We start from the raw sequence: 17,981 nt of genomic DNA, 5'->3' as shown, positions 1-17,981 counted from the left end.
AAGCTTTTATTTTGGCGGAAAACATGGATACAAACGCGTCTCATTAAACTTCTAGTAAATTGCTGTAATCGTCAACAATGCAGATGTGGAAATAATGCGTAACTAGGTAATGGGTTCCTACACTCATAGCCAAAGTGTTTTTAAAAGTAGTTCTGCTTACCACAGACTCTACACTTTCTCATCTCTCTCCTGATCCTCCTCACTATCCTCCTCATCAGCCACTGGAGCTGATGAAGGTCCTGCTGCTGCAGAAAACACATATACTTTGACACATTTTACAGCGTCTGCTTGAAGGGCCTATATCTATTTTTCACGCTATTTCTCTGCACATTCCTTGCGTTTCTTCTCCATCTCTCAGACTATAGACAGATACACTTGACACTGCACGCTCACTCAAAACACAAATGGGGAGGTGTTTCAAGATGTGATTGGGCCAGCCCAGTGTCAATCAAGAAAACAACCAATGGGCCGCTGATCTACGTGTTTCATGGGCCGGTCTGTCATTGCAAAAAAATATGAATTTTTTTTTTGACCAATGCATTACATCGGCACTAACCCAGCGCCGTCAATTAAACAAAACAAAACGAATGGGCTGCCGATGTACAAGTTTTATGTGCCATAAAAAATAAATAAAAATAAAAATATGAGATGTATCGGCCCAAAAAGCACGTCGGCCCACCGGGCATTTGCCCGGTATGCCAGATTACCAGTCCAGCCCTGTACCTTAGCATATTAGAGGAAGACGATATCTGGATTGAATTGATGCGTGAAGAATGCACTTCCACAGCAGTCACGAGTAACAGCAGGAATAGGCGGTTAAAGTTTTCTATGCTTAATTTGATTTGATGACAGTCACGAGACCGATTACTCAATCCAATCACGTTGATGGATAAAAATAAAATGAAATTAGGCTAAAACAACCATATGTAACGAGTAACGACCACAAACAGAAGGAAAATAGCGGAGAAAAAGTACCGATACATCACTTAAAATGTACTCAAGTAAAAGTAAAATTACACAATTTTTAAACTACTCAAAAAAGTACAATTTCTGAAAAAAACTACTTAATTACAGTAACGTGAGTATTTGTAATTCGTTACTTCACACCCCTGGTCACATGATAATGACAACATTCATACTGGATTGCATTCACACTACACACAATCATACTATATAGAACTTACTTTTTGAATGGAAAATTTTCAAATGTAGTTCCTACTCAGACTTTACGTGATTTCGTTTAAGTCTGTCAATTTTACTCAATAGTATTTCGACACCCTGGGTTGCCAGTTGGCGGACAACAGCGTATTGCAGCCATGGAAACTAACAGGGTCAAAGATTACAGTCAACCCGACCTAAAAAGCCTTGTCAATAAAAACATTTGCAAACATATACATTAGATAATCAACATACAGTGTAAGACTCGTCGCTTTCGATTGTCAATTGCTCTCGCATATTTCGTGTCCTCAATCTGTCAAGCCACGAGTACGTCGAGTCTGAGGTGGAGGGGGCAGTGGAAACAACTCTCTCCAATATTTTTAATTTGGACTGTAGTACCCATTTCAACCGCTAATTGTCAATATTACATACTGCACCTTTAAAATAAGTTTGTAATGGAAAACTGGCCCATGTGCAAAGTCTATCTGAAGTGGTGGGGTTTCTTTCTAAAAACTATTTTCAGTCGTGGGGCTACGTGTTTCAAATATCATAAAATGAGGAGAAGGAGGTTGCAAAATAATAATGAATTGCATAGATGCTGTGATTGAAATGGCAAAAAGAAATGTATGGGTGCGGAAACTTAGGCGGGAAATGTGGCGCATCCTTTACAGGCAATGAATGAGTGTGCAACTTTCAGGTGCGAAAGCAAACTTACTGCGTTCTACACCCTTGAATTATCTCGCAAAAACACCTAGCTATGTGATAGTGGGTGGGGTTTTCGTCATCCTGTGAATGCAGATATTATGGCTATAAGGCATTTACATTACTCTGTTTCCATCCAATTAAAATGTGTCCTCGACTACCTCTCTACCAGGACACATTCTGATCACAAACGCATTTACACTTGTCTTTTCATTGTGTATGTGGACAACACCTGGACTTGAGGCCACATTGATGAAGGAAAGATTTTTCAAGCTAAAGTGTGGTCACAGTGATCTAAGTTTCATGGAATGAGCAATGCTTCAAACTGCAGAGCAAGAGCGCCTCTGTGTGGTTCACACACAATGTGTTATGTAGAAGTTACAGACATGGGAATTCCTGTATAATATTGGTCATATGAGAGAATAACTTATATAGTAAGCATTAATTAATATAAACTGAATAGACATTGTCTGGGGAAAAAAATATCAGTTTGCCTCTAGAAAGGCTGTACAACATACAGGGTTCACGCACTTTTTTGATAAATGATTTCTCTTGACCATTCCATTTGTATGACTAGTACTACTACATTTTTTTCTAGTGATTTCTGGGAGGTTAAATTCCAGTTGTATTTCAAGTAACAATACTTTAAATAATAAAAATAATAATTATTATTATTATCATCATTTTTTAGCTAGCTTGTAATTACACCATTTTTTTTTACAATTAACTAGAGAGGGACTTTAAGCCTCTTTTATTTACAAACAGTTTTAAAAAACAATGTATATTACATTAAACAAGAAACATTACTTAAAAAACATACCTACATATACATAAATAGGCTACATATAAAAAAATGTATAACATTATATCATAACGAGTCTATTAAAATACTTCCAGTACCCCAAAAAGAAACAAGTTTACAAAGTTTACTGAGATATTTTTTTTTTACTAATTCATAAAACTTATACTTAAACATTTACCTACTTTTTGCCAAAGTCTTAAACATACAGTATGTAAAGGATCGATTTCTCCAGTAAGAAGTGTTTTATTCTTCCTTGTCAGTCAAATTGCCATTTTAGCCTTATAAAACAAGACATTAATTAACACTATTTTCTTTCAGTTTGAGGCACTATATTTTGGTCCAAAAACAAAAAGACCATTTGTAAAGAGAAATGTATGACACAATTCTCCTGACACACCAAGAATTTATTTTAACCTTGAACCACCAATAAAAAATGAAAAACCGTTTTGTGGGAAACCCCACAAAAATAACACGTTTCCCCTTGCAGAGGATTCAGATGTGCCTTAAATCTATTTGTTGCTATTATCCAATGTGAAATCCACCATTGTAAGTCTCCATTCCTTTTTTCAATTGGTTTCTTATAAGGACCTCCAACTACCTTTTGGAGAGGTGCCTGACTCGACAACATCAGTCCACTTGATCTCTGGAAGTTCTTTTAACGCTCTTATATTGAGAAATTTTACACAAACACAATTAAGCGCTTTTTTAGAAATAGTGTTAAAAAAACAAGTTCATGCATTCTAAAAGTGAGCAAACTTCCTTCAGCCTCCTGCCAATCTCCTACATCCACACAGACCTTGGGGAATACATTTTCAGATATTCCAACTTTTAGCGGCAGAACAGGAAAAGATTCTTGAATATCAGCTTACAATTTTTGCACAGTTCGAACAGAACGGATACCAGTCCTTATGGCCCGTTTTTCAGCAGTAATCCATCGGTCATTTGACCTAAAATGGCAAATCTTATAAATTCTCGCTCCCACCAAGCTTGTGCACACAGTCTGTGATTCCAATATCACACTGGTGAGGTGAGAATTCAAAATTAAGGGTTCTTCTTGATGCCATTGACTAGGTGTCTCAGAATCAATAAAAAATCTGCCATGCATTAAACACTGAGGCATAAAAAGAGTCCACTAAGATCCATCTCCTGTGAATCCATTCAAAATTTTCAGGGATAACTTGTAAAGGCATTTTTGTTTTATCATTAAACCAAAATGCTTCTGTTCTACCCTATTTGTGTTTTTCAGATGATTCTCTCTCATACAATCCAATACTATAATTAATAATATCAGTGTCTTTTTCTTCTATTACAATTACAGTAATGTCATCTGCATACCCAATTAGCTTAAAAGAACGAGTATCATCACCAACCCTTAAGCCGGATAGACCTTTTCTTAATAGACACAACAGTGGTACCCCGCTAAAGCATATAACTGACCTGATGTTGGACATTCTTGCCTAATACCCTTATACCCTTCCATATTCTTATTGGTTGAATTAAACCACCACCAATTTGTAAAACAAAATATGAATTCATAAACAAGAGTTTGATCCAATAAATAAAAACCTTTCAAAAGCCAAAAGCATGCATTGTTTAAAACAAAAAGTCAAGGCTTTTTCCTGATCCAGAAACAAAAAAATCTACATCCACTTCTTAAAGTTTAAAGTCTAAAACATCTCTGATCAGAAAAACATATCATATATTATTTTTTCTGGAATACAATAGGACTGATCTTGACGTATATACATACATATATACTCTGTGTATGTGTGTGTACTTGTACAACTATCTTTGTGAGGACCGGTTTGAGTTTTAGACCACCAGAGTGAAAACAGAGTAAAGTGAGGACATTTGGGCCAGTACTCACTTTCTGAGATCCGTTTAAAGGCCTGTTTGAGGGTCAAGACATGGTTTTAGAGATAAGGTTTTACTTAGGTTAAGGGTTTAGGATATGGGTTTGAGTTAGGCAGTTAGTTGTGATGGGTATGGTTAGGAGCTAGAGATTGCATTGTGAAATGAATGTCCTCACAAAGAGAATGTACAAGAATGTGAGTGAGTGAGAGTGTTAATGTGTGTGTGCGCTGTGGCACAAAATTTATTTAACTTGCTGAGCAAAGAGTTGATCATTTATTTAGTTTAAAACCTGCTTAATACTTTTTTCAAATATTATTGTTTCCCAATCACAGGCAAATGTGTATAATGGACAGGGCCGTGCACAGATCTTTTTGGGGAAGGTACTCAAAGAAAATAAGGGTATCCCTCTCATAGTTACTCTAAAAATACATGAAAAATTAAGTTACATACAGTACAACATCTTTAAATGACTTAAATTAATAAACATGTCCTTTGTTGGCTGGAATTGCTAAATGAGCTAAATCAATTGATGGACCGGTCCTAAACATGGTCACATAACAAAAAATAGTGTCATTACCTTGAGGAAAGACAATGACAGACAACTTCATGTAACTGTACTGAGATATAAGATAGAAACAGCTGGGGGGGGGTACCACACTATTGCAATGCAATGTTGATCAAAAAGTTGTCCTAAGACAAGAATGGGCATTGTTCAAAATTCATGCATAACTTTGATGAAAGGTTTTGATCCACTTCAAATGTTGACTACTGTACATTGACAGTGTAAAAATGTGTAACCAGTTAATATGGGCAAAAAACGTGTTCTGCTCATGCTTGGACTGAAAAGAGACCTCAAAAGATGATGTACAAAGAAAAATCTAATAAAATCAGAAAAGGGGCATAAAGAACAGCAGCAGTTTAAGATGTTTATTTAAAAAATAACTTGAGTACAAAACATACATATAAAAATGTATATTGGAAAAAAAAAGTCTTAAGCTTAAGACATCATACATTACATTCAAACATCACCTGCATTCAGGTGAGAGGACTTTCTTTGTAGATCCTTTAGGGTTTCATTTCTTGATTTTAATCACTGCATTGGCACAAAACTCTCCACTTTCAAGATATTTGTAACAAAAAAGCCTCTCTGGTGATCAAACCTTCAGCGTTCTCAGAACATCTAGTGAAATTAAGAGTTGACTTTGGGACCACACTGAAAACGGTCAAAATGGAATCCGTTTGAATCAGGGAGGCCTTATAAACTATAATCAGGTTTTCATGCGAGAATGTATGAAGTGCCAATTCTTCGCAAAAGATGATATGGAAAAAAATATTTTTGTATGAAATGTTTTGTACAAGCATTCTAAGCTTCATGGCAATTTTAAAAAAAAATTAAAAAACATATACTAGGTGGATGCAGATTTGCCATCTTGTGGTAAAATAGAAAGACAAAGACGATAACATTTTGATCATTACATGCTCCTGCTGTGGGGGGGGGAGGGGGGGGGGGGTGTTAGTGCAAGGGAATATGGAACTGATTAAAAACCCTTTAAATTGTAGAAAAATAGTATGTCCTTAATCAGGAGATCAACAGAAAATACTAATTGGTTAATCAAGATATTCAAGTAATTCACCGGATACTTCTAAAGTGTTAAATAAATTACACGCAACATGGATGGCAGTATACAAGTCTGAGAGGGAGATGATTTTGATACAGAGCAAATGTTAAGTTACAAACTTAAGTGTATGCCTGAAAGACCAGCCGATAGCAAGTAATATGTAGTACACACAAGATTTTAACATGCACAAAACCACAATCCAAACAATAAAACTGGTTGTGATATGGATTTGAACATGATAAAATAATATGTACATAAAAAGTAATCCATAGTGTAATGTCAATTTAAGAAAATTAAAAATGAACTAAAATAAAATAAAAATATTGCACAAAGATAGTATATTACGTAAAGATTTACAGTACAAAAGCAATCACAGCCTAGCGGTACCGCAACAAGATTTCTGTTATCAAAAATATTCTGAAAAGCAATAACAATAGATGAAAAAATAACAAATTATCAGTAAACAAAAAAAGGCATCAGACACTGTCATACGAAGAAAACAAAAAGTAAGTAGGAATATGTACAAATGAAAACAGGAACATTTAAATGTGTAGTCACAGGAAGAGCACTAGACAAAACAAATCAAAGTGCAATTTCAGACGGTGCCCATCTTAAACAGAAGTGTTACCTTTGACCTAGGAAAACAAAGGTCTGTGGCCCACATTCTTTGTCTTGGGCAGAAGTGGTAGACAAGTGCTTGGCACTATCTGCAGAGGCTCATGGGAACAGTGTCCCTTCGACGCCGACGCGAGCTGTTACGGCCATACTGAGGATGATGTCCTCTGGGAACATGCACGATGTTGCGCTCTAAACAATTAGTGTGTGGGGGCCCCTTGAACCTCTGGCCATTCTGAAACAATACATACAAGTATTTTAAGTATGATGCCAGCCAGCAGTAAGCATTCATCAATACTTCAGGACAACAAACAACCTAAGTTTACTGATAAAAATGAAACTAGGACGGTCAATAGATTCAATGTAACTTTAGGATTACAGAAAATAGATTTAACTGCAAACTTTTAATGCATTAACAATCTGTTAAGGACTGAAAACAACATCAAACTCTACACCACTCAGTCTGTAACTAAATAGCAGCAGTTTGTTTGGGTCAGGTTCCAAAATTGAAGAAATATTGAAAAAAAAAAAACAAGTAGGTTAAAACCCATACAAACAAGCAAATACCCAAAACATTTATATGATCTAGGAATTTAATATGATCACACTTATCCCTTACATTAGTGAAGTGACTCTGGCTGGGTATTGAGCTGGAGTAAACAGGAGACAAATGGAGTACTCCATTCATATGAGTCAAACCATCCATACACTGTAATGGGTGTGACTGAAACAGGAGGAGGGAATACAAAACAGTGCATGGGTAAATACAACCACAACTGGAATTCCACAGACCAACTTAAAACAAGCAAAAATTAATTTTGTCAGAACATTAGGATTCCTTTGAATGGCTGTTAAAGGAGGAAGATGCTCAAATAAATAACCCGTTCTGCCACCGCTTAAAATGTAGACGACTCCCAAATAAAAAGGGCAGTTCTTTTAAAACCATGGTGGATGATGAGAGTAGAGTTGCTGAGAGACATATTGGCTGCATCCGAGAGCTGAAAAATGCTGCCTCCACCGGCAAGATAAGGAGGTAGGAAGGCAACAAGACATGTCCAAATCCAATTGTCATGCCACATTCTGTCTACTAAGATCCCTTCATGTCATAGATTTGATAGATGAAGGCAGCATACTTTTGCTGCCTTTGATATCCCACACTGCTGTGCATTCTGTCCATAGTCAGTTTCGTGTGGTGCCTTTGTGCGCAAAAGCTACCTGCTAAGTCATTCCCCGATAGGGCAGCGAGGCATCAAGCCAGCTGCCTAAGCATTCGGGCGCAGCCATCGACTCCCTCTCATTCTCTAATGACTGGGCAATTGAAATAAAAACCAGAAGAATGTAGGCCTTACCTGACTTCCAGAGTGCAGAAAAGTTCCAGATGCATTTGCTTTTATCTGTGGTTTCTGATTGGTATCATTCATGCAGGACATTGGAAAGAATTCATGATGAACTGAAGCTTTGCATGGTGTGTCAGAATCCTGGGAGAGAAAGAGATTAAGAGAGAGAGATAAAGAAAAGACAACCTCAAATGACAGATGTAAATGTATCAAATCACAAGATGTAAATGTATCAAATTACAAGGTCAATGTAATGACAGCAAACTTAAAGGGTTAGTTGACCCAAAAATGAAAAATCTGTCATTTACTCACCCTCAAGTTGTTCCAAACCTGAATGAATTTCTTTCTGAACAAAAAAGAAGATATATGGAAGAAAATGGGTAACCAAACCGTTGATGGGCCCCGTTGACTTCCATAGTATGAAAAAAAAATACTATGGAAGTCAATGGGATCCATCAACTGTTTGGTTATAGACATTCTTCAAAATATCTTTGTTTGTGTTCAGCAGAAGAAAGAAAATGTATACATGTTTGGAACAACTTGAGGGCGAGTAATTGATGACAAATGTCATTGGGGTAAACAATCTCTTTAATGGTTTTGTATGGGTTGACTTATTGGATTTAATGCAGAAGTGTGCTGACATGTGCCTTTAATGAGTTCTCTTGCAAACTCATATCTAGTTCTCTTCAAGAAACTACACCAGGAACTTACAATGTCACTCCCAGACAGTGAGGACACAGATGAAGATGATGAAGAGTGCTGTTGATAGCTAGACAGGGACACAGGTGAACCAGCCCTGAGTGGTGATGAGGAGTCTCTCTGCTGCTTCTCACTTGAAGTCTTCTCCAAGTCTACAACATTCTGGACTAAAATGACCAGAAATATTGTCAAAATGAACTTGGCCTTCATCCTCAAAGCATAAAAAAAAAAAAAAAAAAAAAAAAAAATTCCACAAAACATTTGTGATCAAATGACTTACTTTTAATGTCAATCATCTTGGCATTGTGTCTGTTCCCCCACTGCTGAATGATCCACTCCCTGTAGCTAATTACTCCCTGGGTCACTTTAATGATACGTCCCAATGTGCTTAAGATAGAAAGTGTAAAATTATTTCTCCAACAAAATGAGGCCGACAGATTTCAATGCACGGAAAAGTTCATCATGTTAAAGAACCAAAAACTAATTTGTGAAGGGAAATAAAATATTGAACAACATTGGTAGTTACTGTATATATAGTACAATATTATAGTAATAATTCTTTAACCTACATAATAGCAATGGAAATCATTTTTGCATTAAGCATAATGTAGCAGAGTGACATGACTGAATGAATGAACGAACATTGTAGTTCCACATAAATATAAAATATATAATAATAATAATAATAATAATAAGTAAAACAATATAAACAAATGTTGACTAAATGTATGCAATTTATGTACAGTTGTAAATTCATGACCACACAGACCCCAATGAGATCATGCAAATATTTAAATGAGCTCAATATCCATAACATTAATTTTGATGCATTTCATGATGATTAGGACAGTCACATTGCAGGACAATATAAATATTTACATGAAATTGCTCAAAATTATAACACAAATAAATTCTTACTCCACTGTCTAGCCATAAAAATGAAAAGGAGTCATTTTACATTGTTAAAGGTACAATATGTAAGATTTTTGCAGTAAAATATCCAAAAACCACTAGGCCAATGTTATATATTTTGTTTATTGGATTACTTACAATAGCCCAAATATTTCCAACTATTTGTAAATCGTGAGAAAATTGTGATTTCAACCAAGGAAACGGGACGTGTGAGCAGGGGTGAGGAATCGCCAGTCAATGACGTCATATCCGCGTTACCCTCGGTTTCCGCCAGGCTTGACCTTGCACTGCCATAGTAACCATGGCGACCGACGTGGACAACTGGGTTATGCCCATTATGCCTAGCAGGACTCTCACGCTGTTGTTGTTTTGTTCAAACATTATGGACCATGGCAAGCAGACTTTGAGACAAAAAAGGACTAAAACGAAGATCAGCACTTTTCGAGATGCCGAGAGCTCCACGTCTGCGACTAACTTCGACTTGACAGAGACGCGAGTGTTGCATGTAATTTATTAGACAGGTGAGCAAATGTACATAAAACTAATCAGTGTTATATAGTTCAACATGATGAAATGTTAGAACATGATCTGCATGTTATTCTAATGTTGATCTAGCTTAGTTAGCCTCATACAGCCAACACACAACCTAACTAACAACATTCAACACACTCAAATGCCGTTTAGTGTGATAGTGAAACTGTTAAAGCAAGTGAAACAGCGCTGCGTTACCTCAAGTTTGAGTCGTCTAATAAACGGACCTGTGTGAGTATTAATTCAGCACTTGCGTGTAGTTCGGTAGAATGAAATGTCCTTATTCCTTTATATCCGCGGGACTCGCGTTGTGTGTGGCGCTGGTACACGTCTAGCAATCGCGCCCAACTTCACACCACAGTCATGTTAAAAACATCAATGTATTCACTCATCCATTAATAAGATCCACAGGCTTGACGACAAGACCCATAATTATGCTTAATGCGGAATATACGTCATCAATATACGCCTTTGCTATTGTAAGAGGTTAGCGACCCCTGGTGGCGAAAAATCCTTGCATATTGTACCTTTAACATGTTGTGAAATTTTACTATCCTCATTCTAAACAAGTGAAAGGGATAGTTAAATTTTTTTCATCAATTACTCTCTCATGTTGTTCCAAACCCAAATGATGCACATGCCAAATATTGTAAATGGAAGCTTCTGTGTTTAACGCACATAGAGCAGTGAGCACATCAAATATGTTATTCAATGCTCATATGTGAATAAACGGCTCAATTAAATCATTAAGCGTCTTCAGAAGACTTGGATTAAACCATTTTATTCTCTTATTTTATTAAGATCTCTTTATGAAATATCAAGCACCTAGGTTTTGGTAAAATGGATTATAGAGGGACAGAAATCTCAGGTTTCATTCAAAATATATTCATTTTAGTTCCGAAGATGAATGCAAGTATTGAAACAGCATGAGGGTGAGTTAATCATGGCATATTCCTTTTGTTGGGTGAACTAACCCTTTAAGTCTTTAAAATGTCATTGGCTAAAAATATTCAAGCAGCACAGAAATGGTTGTGGCTGTAATAATTTAAAAACAATAGTTGGGGACTCATCTGGGGCTAACCTTTCCATATTTCTGTTGGGGTAGGAGCGGGATAGTGGAGATACAGCGTGACTCAAGATGAGGTATGCATAGTTAAACACCTCCTTCACCTGCATGGCACCGTAAGAGCTCCGGCCGACATCATTTCCTAACAAACAGAGAATCATTTGTTCAAATGCTTAATGTTAGTTTAATTTTAATTCAATTTGCATTAACAACATTTGCTTCTTTTTGGCCATTCTGTAGCTGTACTCCGTGCCACTAGCAGTTTTTATTGTGACATATAGAACATCAAGAATAAATCAAAGTCAATAAATTTGACTGACTAGTTTCCTTCATTGCAAGGGGATAAAACTGGTTGATCTATGGTGGTTTGCCTTCATACCTGGTAAGTTTGGGTCCTCAATGCAGAGCATTGAGGGTCTGTATGTATTCTCCATGACCTTCATGATCTCCTCTTTGGCCAGATACGCTCCTCCATCCTTCACACGGATGCCTGTTTTCAGATAATTAAAATGTCGTCCATACAATTCGAAGAATTCGATGAGCAGGATGCCCAAATTAATATTAGAAGCTCTGCAGTCTATTCTGGGATGGAGCTGAAACAAACAAAAGACAATTTCTTTTTATTGTAACAATTAAATGACCAAATCAATCATTTGTTTTAAATATCTGATCATCATGAACGTCAAGGTTCCCAAGGGATAAATACCATTATAATATTACGGTCAAATGGCTCAATGCAAAATGAGGATAAATGGTATCAATTAGTTGGAGAGTAACACCGGCTGGAAAACGGCATGCATAAAAGCACAACACGAAGATACCGGGCAACTCTTCTTGGTGCCTCACCTGCAAGAAGCTGATGGCCATTAAAATGAGGCTGTAGGAACTGATACCACCCGTAAACACCTCGTTCAAATCTCTCTGGAGCAGAAACTGCTTCAGCACAAAGATCAGGTATGGCAACACTGAGTATTTCTGTATTTAAAAGAGAGGAAATTAAAGAATAGCAGCACATAGTGTGTTCACTCAGAAATATTTATATTTTCATATATGGCTAAATTAATCATTCAATATCAATGAAAATCAATTCTTAACACAAGATTCAGTGGCTATATGTTTTCAGTTCAACAGCACCAAATCAAGCACTTAATTTGGGCTCAACATGCTCATTTACATTAATTAAAGCAAGCTCTCACCTTAAGATTATCCTTGATAAACCGAGCTGCTTTGACACCAGTTTCAACATTAAAGCTGATGTCTACCTTCACATCTGTCTCTCTGTCAGTCAGTTTAATTATTGGTACCTGTACAGAAAAAGACTGATTACTAGATTCATGCCTCTTAGTTTTTGGAAAGAAGACCATTATTAGTATTGGAATTACTGTTATTTTTTACAATCAACAGCAAAAAAAAAAAAAGGATGTCCCCATGTACTTTCAAATCAATAGCAGCCCTGATTGCAAGTGTATAAATTCTGTCTAAGTGCAATTATGAAACTAATATGTAGCTCTGTACAGAATCTGCACTTAAATTGTCATTCACAGTCATAATCACATTCACATCCCCCACTTGCTTACATGTTCATTAATTTGTTGTTTATCTTCATAAAAGATTTTAAAATGGTTGATATAAATCAAAAATGCAAGTAGTTGACATACTACTACGACAACAAACTTTGATACTTTAACTTTCAGAACTCAAAATTCCTCCCTAGTCTTAAAGTTAAAATGAACAAGCTGCAAAGACTCAGGCACAACTATGCAGTACAATACATACATTTAATAGTCTGACAGTCTGAACTCAACAACCTTACTACTACTAAAAGAAAAAAGGTACTTCTATACTACTACTAAAAGAAAAAAGGTACTTCTATAAAGATGCAAGGACTACAGAACAACAAGGGTAATGACTAACCGTAGCCTTGTCAAGTAGTTTGATGGAGGAGGGCTCAGCAACGTTGTTCTGCCTGAGTGCCTGGTCCAGCTGCTGTAGGGGTGCTTTTTCCCATTTTCCAAACACCACCAGGTCAATATCACTACATAAATGGAATTATTTTATTGTTATTGTTTGATTTTTGTTCTTAATTGCATTATCACTGCAAGTTCAAACATGTAAACAATCATATACAATACCTGGTAGGTAGATAAAGTCCTGTACGGAAGCTGCCAAATATTTCAACCTGAAAGATGAAATGGCACTTTATAAAGACCTGGCAATCGACTAGTATGTGCAGTTTACACTGATTTTCTTTTGAGTGTCTGTCAAAGATTGCAAAGACTGAATGTCACCTCTCCTTCTTAAAGGTCCCATATTATGCAAAATTCACTTTTGCATGCTGTTTGGACATAAATGTGTTGGCAGTGTGTGTACACAACCACCCAATAGTGATAAAAATCCACTCACTCCTTTTTTATTAATCCCCATAAATCATCAGCAGTGTCTCACAACGACCCCGTTTTCAGACTCCTGTTTTAGTGACGTCACTAAGTACATGCCCTGCCCACGAGTGTTGACAGACACTGCCGTTCTAGCATAGACCCGCCCTGATCGAGTTCACATCTGCTGTACTGATGAGAATGTCTCCCAGCGTTGTAGTTGTTGTGTGGCTGGATGTATTAATCCACATACCTCTCTCTATTTACTCCCAAAATCTGAGACAGACGCTGAAGACGAGGTGGAATATTTTGTTTTTAAAGAAAATGCTTCCTCAACTCTACCGAAATTCGTTTATGTACTTGCGCACTTCTTATATCTTACCGTTTACTCAGCTCTTACGGTGAGTTTCTGAAGTAAAACTGACGCTTCTTTTGTGTTATGTACAATAAACTTTAATAACTCATCAGTATATGTTTGATCATCATTCGGACCTGGTCCGAAACAGCAGACTTGTAGGCTATTAATAGTGGATACATACAAGCAGATGACAAATACGTTATAACCGTAATTAAACTACTAAACTAAACCTGTTCCATCTCTATACAGCACTCTGAATCTGTAGGCATTATCGTCCGACTCCGGGTCGAAATGAACACCGTTACTGAGAGTTTCTGATATTATCATCATTCTGTGAGATGAAATTGTCCTGAGACCATAGACCGAGACTGAGAACTCTTGAAGCTCCGCCCCCTGTGCCGTGCTCATTTGCATTTAAAGTGCACACACTAAAACAGCGCGTTTTTCTGAGCACCAAAAAATGACAATTTAAACATGCTGTAAAAAATTATCTGTTGGGTATTTTGAGCTAAAACTTGACATACACACTCTGGGGACATCAGAGACTTATTTTACATCTTGTGAAAAGGGGCATAATTTGGGACCCTTAAGATTAACTTGTAGGTCTTCTGTACTAGACCACCTGAGAGTATTGTATTTAAAGGTTGTATCAGTGATTTCTGGCCCAAAAATAAATGTCTAATCTTTCCTAACGATCCGCTAGCTGCCCGCCCCATAAGCATGCCATCCAAAAACCGCGTCTCTGTAGGCAGCCTAGGCTCTGAGATCTGCACACAAAAACAAATGGGTACAACCACCACTAAAAACCAAAATAAACAGTGTTCCAACCAATCACTGACAGGGGCGGGTGGCTAGCGGATGCTTATGGGGCGGGCAGCTAGCGGATCGTTAGGAAAGATTAGACATTTATTTTTGGGCCTGAAATCACTGATACAACCTTTAAGAAAGGAATGACGTAATCGCCTTAACCATGCTGTTGGCAAAACGTTTAATTCTTCACTGAAAAAGTGCAATGCCAACACATTGTATATGGATTGAGGAATTGATGCATTACATTCAGTTTTAAAAGAGCAAATTTATGGTCCATTTTGGTGGTCCAAATTTTTTGAAACCTGGTCACCTTTCCTAGCATACTTCAATGACTTAGTTTTCTTAGGTAGGGGTTACCTAAATATCTGAACAGAAGAGGACCTCAAGTCTTTCTTTTTTTTAGACTTTTAATGAATCTTTGTGTTTGCCATCAACTGTCTCTGTTAGTTGCCTTGAAGATGGATTCTTTGCCAGAATGTCAGAGCCGCATGGGGTAAAGTAAATGCATGGATACTTTTTTTTCCCCCCCGTCAATGTCTAACAGCAACATGTTCTCTCTGTGCTGGACTCACCTTTGCTGTAGGCCACAGATTTTTGATTACAGCTTCAATACGATTGACAACATCTCTCCTCATTGCTTCCTCTTCTGAGCGTGGGGACATGAAATGATAAAAATCCACAATCTCCTCATGCAGGCTGGGGAAGACAAACATCACAATCCTTACAACAACTTGCTTCCAATTGAAGACATATGATAGGAATAACATGAAACTGGAGCTGTATGAACAGACACCAGGTCAAATCTCAGAACATAACTCTTATGTTAATATATACAGCATTAGTGCAGAAATAACTGTCCCTTGGGTTACATACACTAATGAAACGATTATCCGTTTTCTCTGCGCAAACCTGCAAATTTTAGTGTACAATATTGAAAATGTGTTACATCAAGAAATCAAAAGTTGTGCACACGCTTGTGGTCTTCATGCTTAATTTGTAATATTTAATCAAAATCAGAAAATTTGCTTCATCTCTGTCTTGAATGACATCAGTTTGACAGCTTGGGTTTCAACATCTTTTAACCACAGAGAGATTGTGAGGATTATGAGGACTATTTTTCCTAAATAAAGTTTACATTTGTGTGCACTGGTATAAATTGATATTGTGGAAAAAAGCTAACTCAAAAGAGCGCACCGTTTAGGAATCCAAAAGCTTTTTTTTTTTACAGTATTTATGAATCTTTTTTAATGTTAGTTAATAAAAATCTGGTTGTTCATCGTTAGTACCAAAACCATTGTGGGTTGTGAAAGAAAGGTAATGCAATTGTGGTTATATGAGGGGGGAATTTATTCATATTATCACTGTATAAGCCCTGTGACTCTCTAAATATAGAATCAAAAGATATTTCAGTAGTGTAAATTTTAAGTGATGAACTATACATCTGCATCAATGGCAAATATATTACGACTTTGAGAAAAAGTTTTCCTTAGTTGAACACAGTTTTCCTATGAAATATTCCTATATTATTTATATGCTTATAAACGCATTCAGTTCCAAACGTATGGACTTTAAGCTTGTTTGCTTGGCTCATCAGTTTTGTCACTTTGCTTTGGATTTGTGGGTTCAGTTAACACCACTGACAAAATGATAGTTGGTTACATTTTACTTCTGGTTTATAGTATTTCAAACAAAAAGCCGATCTGGCTCAGCAGTTATTATAGACATCTAAACAGCAGCAAGAACCAAGCAAGTACCCTAGTCCCTTTTCCCTACCAACACGCAAATACAAGGCCGATGCACAACTGACATCACTAATCAACCTACTAATACTAAGCAGAGTTAGAAGCAAAAATAAAAACTACAGTGTAAAGTGTCACCTAATATTATTGAAAGTACTCTTACCCATTAATACCTAGACTGTATCTTCTGGTTGCCCATGGGGTCCCACTTAAATAACTGTCATTAGATTGGGACAGAAAGTGGTTCATTCCATATGTGCTCGCTTTATTGCCATGTCTCTTTCGTTCTGCATGGTGTTTAAGCTGGTTGTCCATCCTTATTTGAGTCTGTAGCCGCTGATAATGTTGTTGTTGTTGTAAACAATTATTGACATTGTGCACATGTTCAGTGAAGTTAAAGTGAATTCTGGCTGGATTTGAGCTCATACCGTCTTCAGTAGTTGATGATGAATCTGATGTCGGACTGTCACTTTCGGAATCCGCTGAAGATAGAGGTGATAAAGAATCACAACCGTTGACCTCGACAGGGGTGACATAAAGAGGTGCAGGACCAGAACATGCGTATGGAGATCTCATGGCACCACCATCATTGCAAGGCTGTTTGGTGAAATTGTTAATAGGTTTTAAAACTGTGTTGGTGGGAACCAGCGTTAACTGCTTCATGAAACCGGCCGCCAACGCAGGTGTGTTCACCCGCACCAGGTGACAGTGGTTTCGCCTTTGCGAGGTTTCCCATACGCGCGTCCATAAAGCGTTGCCAGGTCCTTTCTGTTCGGGCTGAATCCAAGCCACCCGAAGATCCATCTAACTTTACCGTTACAAATCTCCCGAACACTCTCTCGCATAAGGGCAGACAGGCGCCCTCAAGAGCTACAAGACTCACGTGAATGTGTGAGCCGCTGAGTAGAAGTTTAAAAATCCCGGGAAAGGCTGAATAAACCGAGATAGTTCCTCTACTTGAACCGTTTCTCAGCGAACTGTTGAATCCAGAGCATTCCAATATGGCGCACAGGAAATCTCGAGTCGAGTGCGCATGTCTCTGGGAATTTAAACTCTTTCTGGAAGAGCCACGAACACACCCCCTTCTATTTCCCCACCCATTTATCCAACCGTATCGAAATGTAATGCATGCATTATTTAGGTTTAAAGTTTAATGAATTACTTAAAATCCTAAAATTGTTATCTTTGGTTTGGTATTTAAATGTGATTTTGCCATAATATTTTGTCACAGAGCTTAGCACGTAGTCTTAATTTTACGGTTATAAAAGGTAATGGTAATTATGTTCACAAGTATCAATGAAATTTAATAAGCATAGCATGACAAAATTATGAGAACAAAGGAAAAATTCTGGTTCAGCCCATTTTTTTACAGGGTTCAGCCTTCACCATGAATTCGGAGTTTCC

General features: G+C 37.2%; 1 protein-coding gene across 2 annotated transcripts; it reads right to left on the bottom strand.

The window, feature by feature from the left end:
* Positions 1-5,429: 5,429 nt before the first annotated feature.
* Positions 5,430-17,608, bottom strand: LOC143715465 (terminal nucleotidyltransferase 4A-like). 2 transcript variants are annotated; one of them, XM_077207303.1, is made up of 14 exons: positions 17,006-17,570; positions 16,741-16,913; positions 15,411-15,534; positions 13,428-13,474; positions 13,210-13,330; positions 12,492-12,599; positions 12,142-12,270; positions 11,675-11,888; positions 11,311-11,437; positions 9,067-9,173; positions 8,799-8,953; positions 8,100-8,228; positions 7,370-7,474; positions 5,430-6,985 (listed from the first exon to the last, which is right to left on the bottom strand). In XM_077207303.1, the coding sequence occupies exons 1-14, from the start codon at positions 17,111-17,113 to the stop codon at positions 6,839-6,841; spliced, it is 1,794 nt and encodes a 597-aa protein (XP_077063418.1). In that variant the 5' UTR covers positions 17,114-17,570; the 3' UTR covers positions 5,430-6,838. The 2 variants fall into 2 exon arrangements, with proteins under 2 accessions (XP_077063418.1, XP_077063411.1); XM_077207296.1 differs by having other exon boundaries at positions 16,741-17,608.
* Between the last annotated feature and the right edge of the window lie 373 nt (positions 17,609-17,981).

Source organism: Siphateles boraxobius, unplaced genomic scaffold, assembly GCF_051911475.1.
Source record: "Siphateles boraxobius isolate OS27281-9 unplaced genomic scaffold, OSU_SipBor_1 12, whole genome shotgun sequence".
Lineage (NCBI taxonomy): Eukaryota > Metazoa > Chordata > Actinopteri > Cypriniformes > Leuciscidae > Siphateles > Siphateles boraxobius.
The sequence above is the reverse complement of the archived record's forward strand: the minus strand, read 5'-3'. Positions and strand labels throughout refer to the sequence as shown.

Bases quoted from the DNA above. Each gene is read 5' to 3' on its own strand.
- LOC143715465 (XM_077207296.1), bottom strand. From the start codon at position 17,381: ATGGATCTTCGGGTGGCTTGGATTCAGCCCGAACAGAAAGGACCTGGC. The intron at 11,889-12,141 runs GTGAGGCACCAA...TGTTTGTTTCAG, and splicing joins TGGCCATCAGCTTCTTGCAG to CTCCATCCCAGAATAGACTG. The intron at 8,954-9,066 runs GTAAGTCATTTG...TGGTCATTTTAG, and splicing joins CAAGATGATTGACATTAAAA to TCCAGAATGTTGTAGACTTG.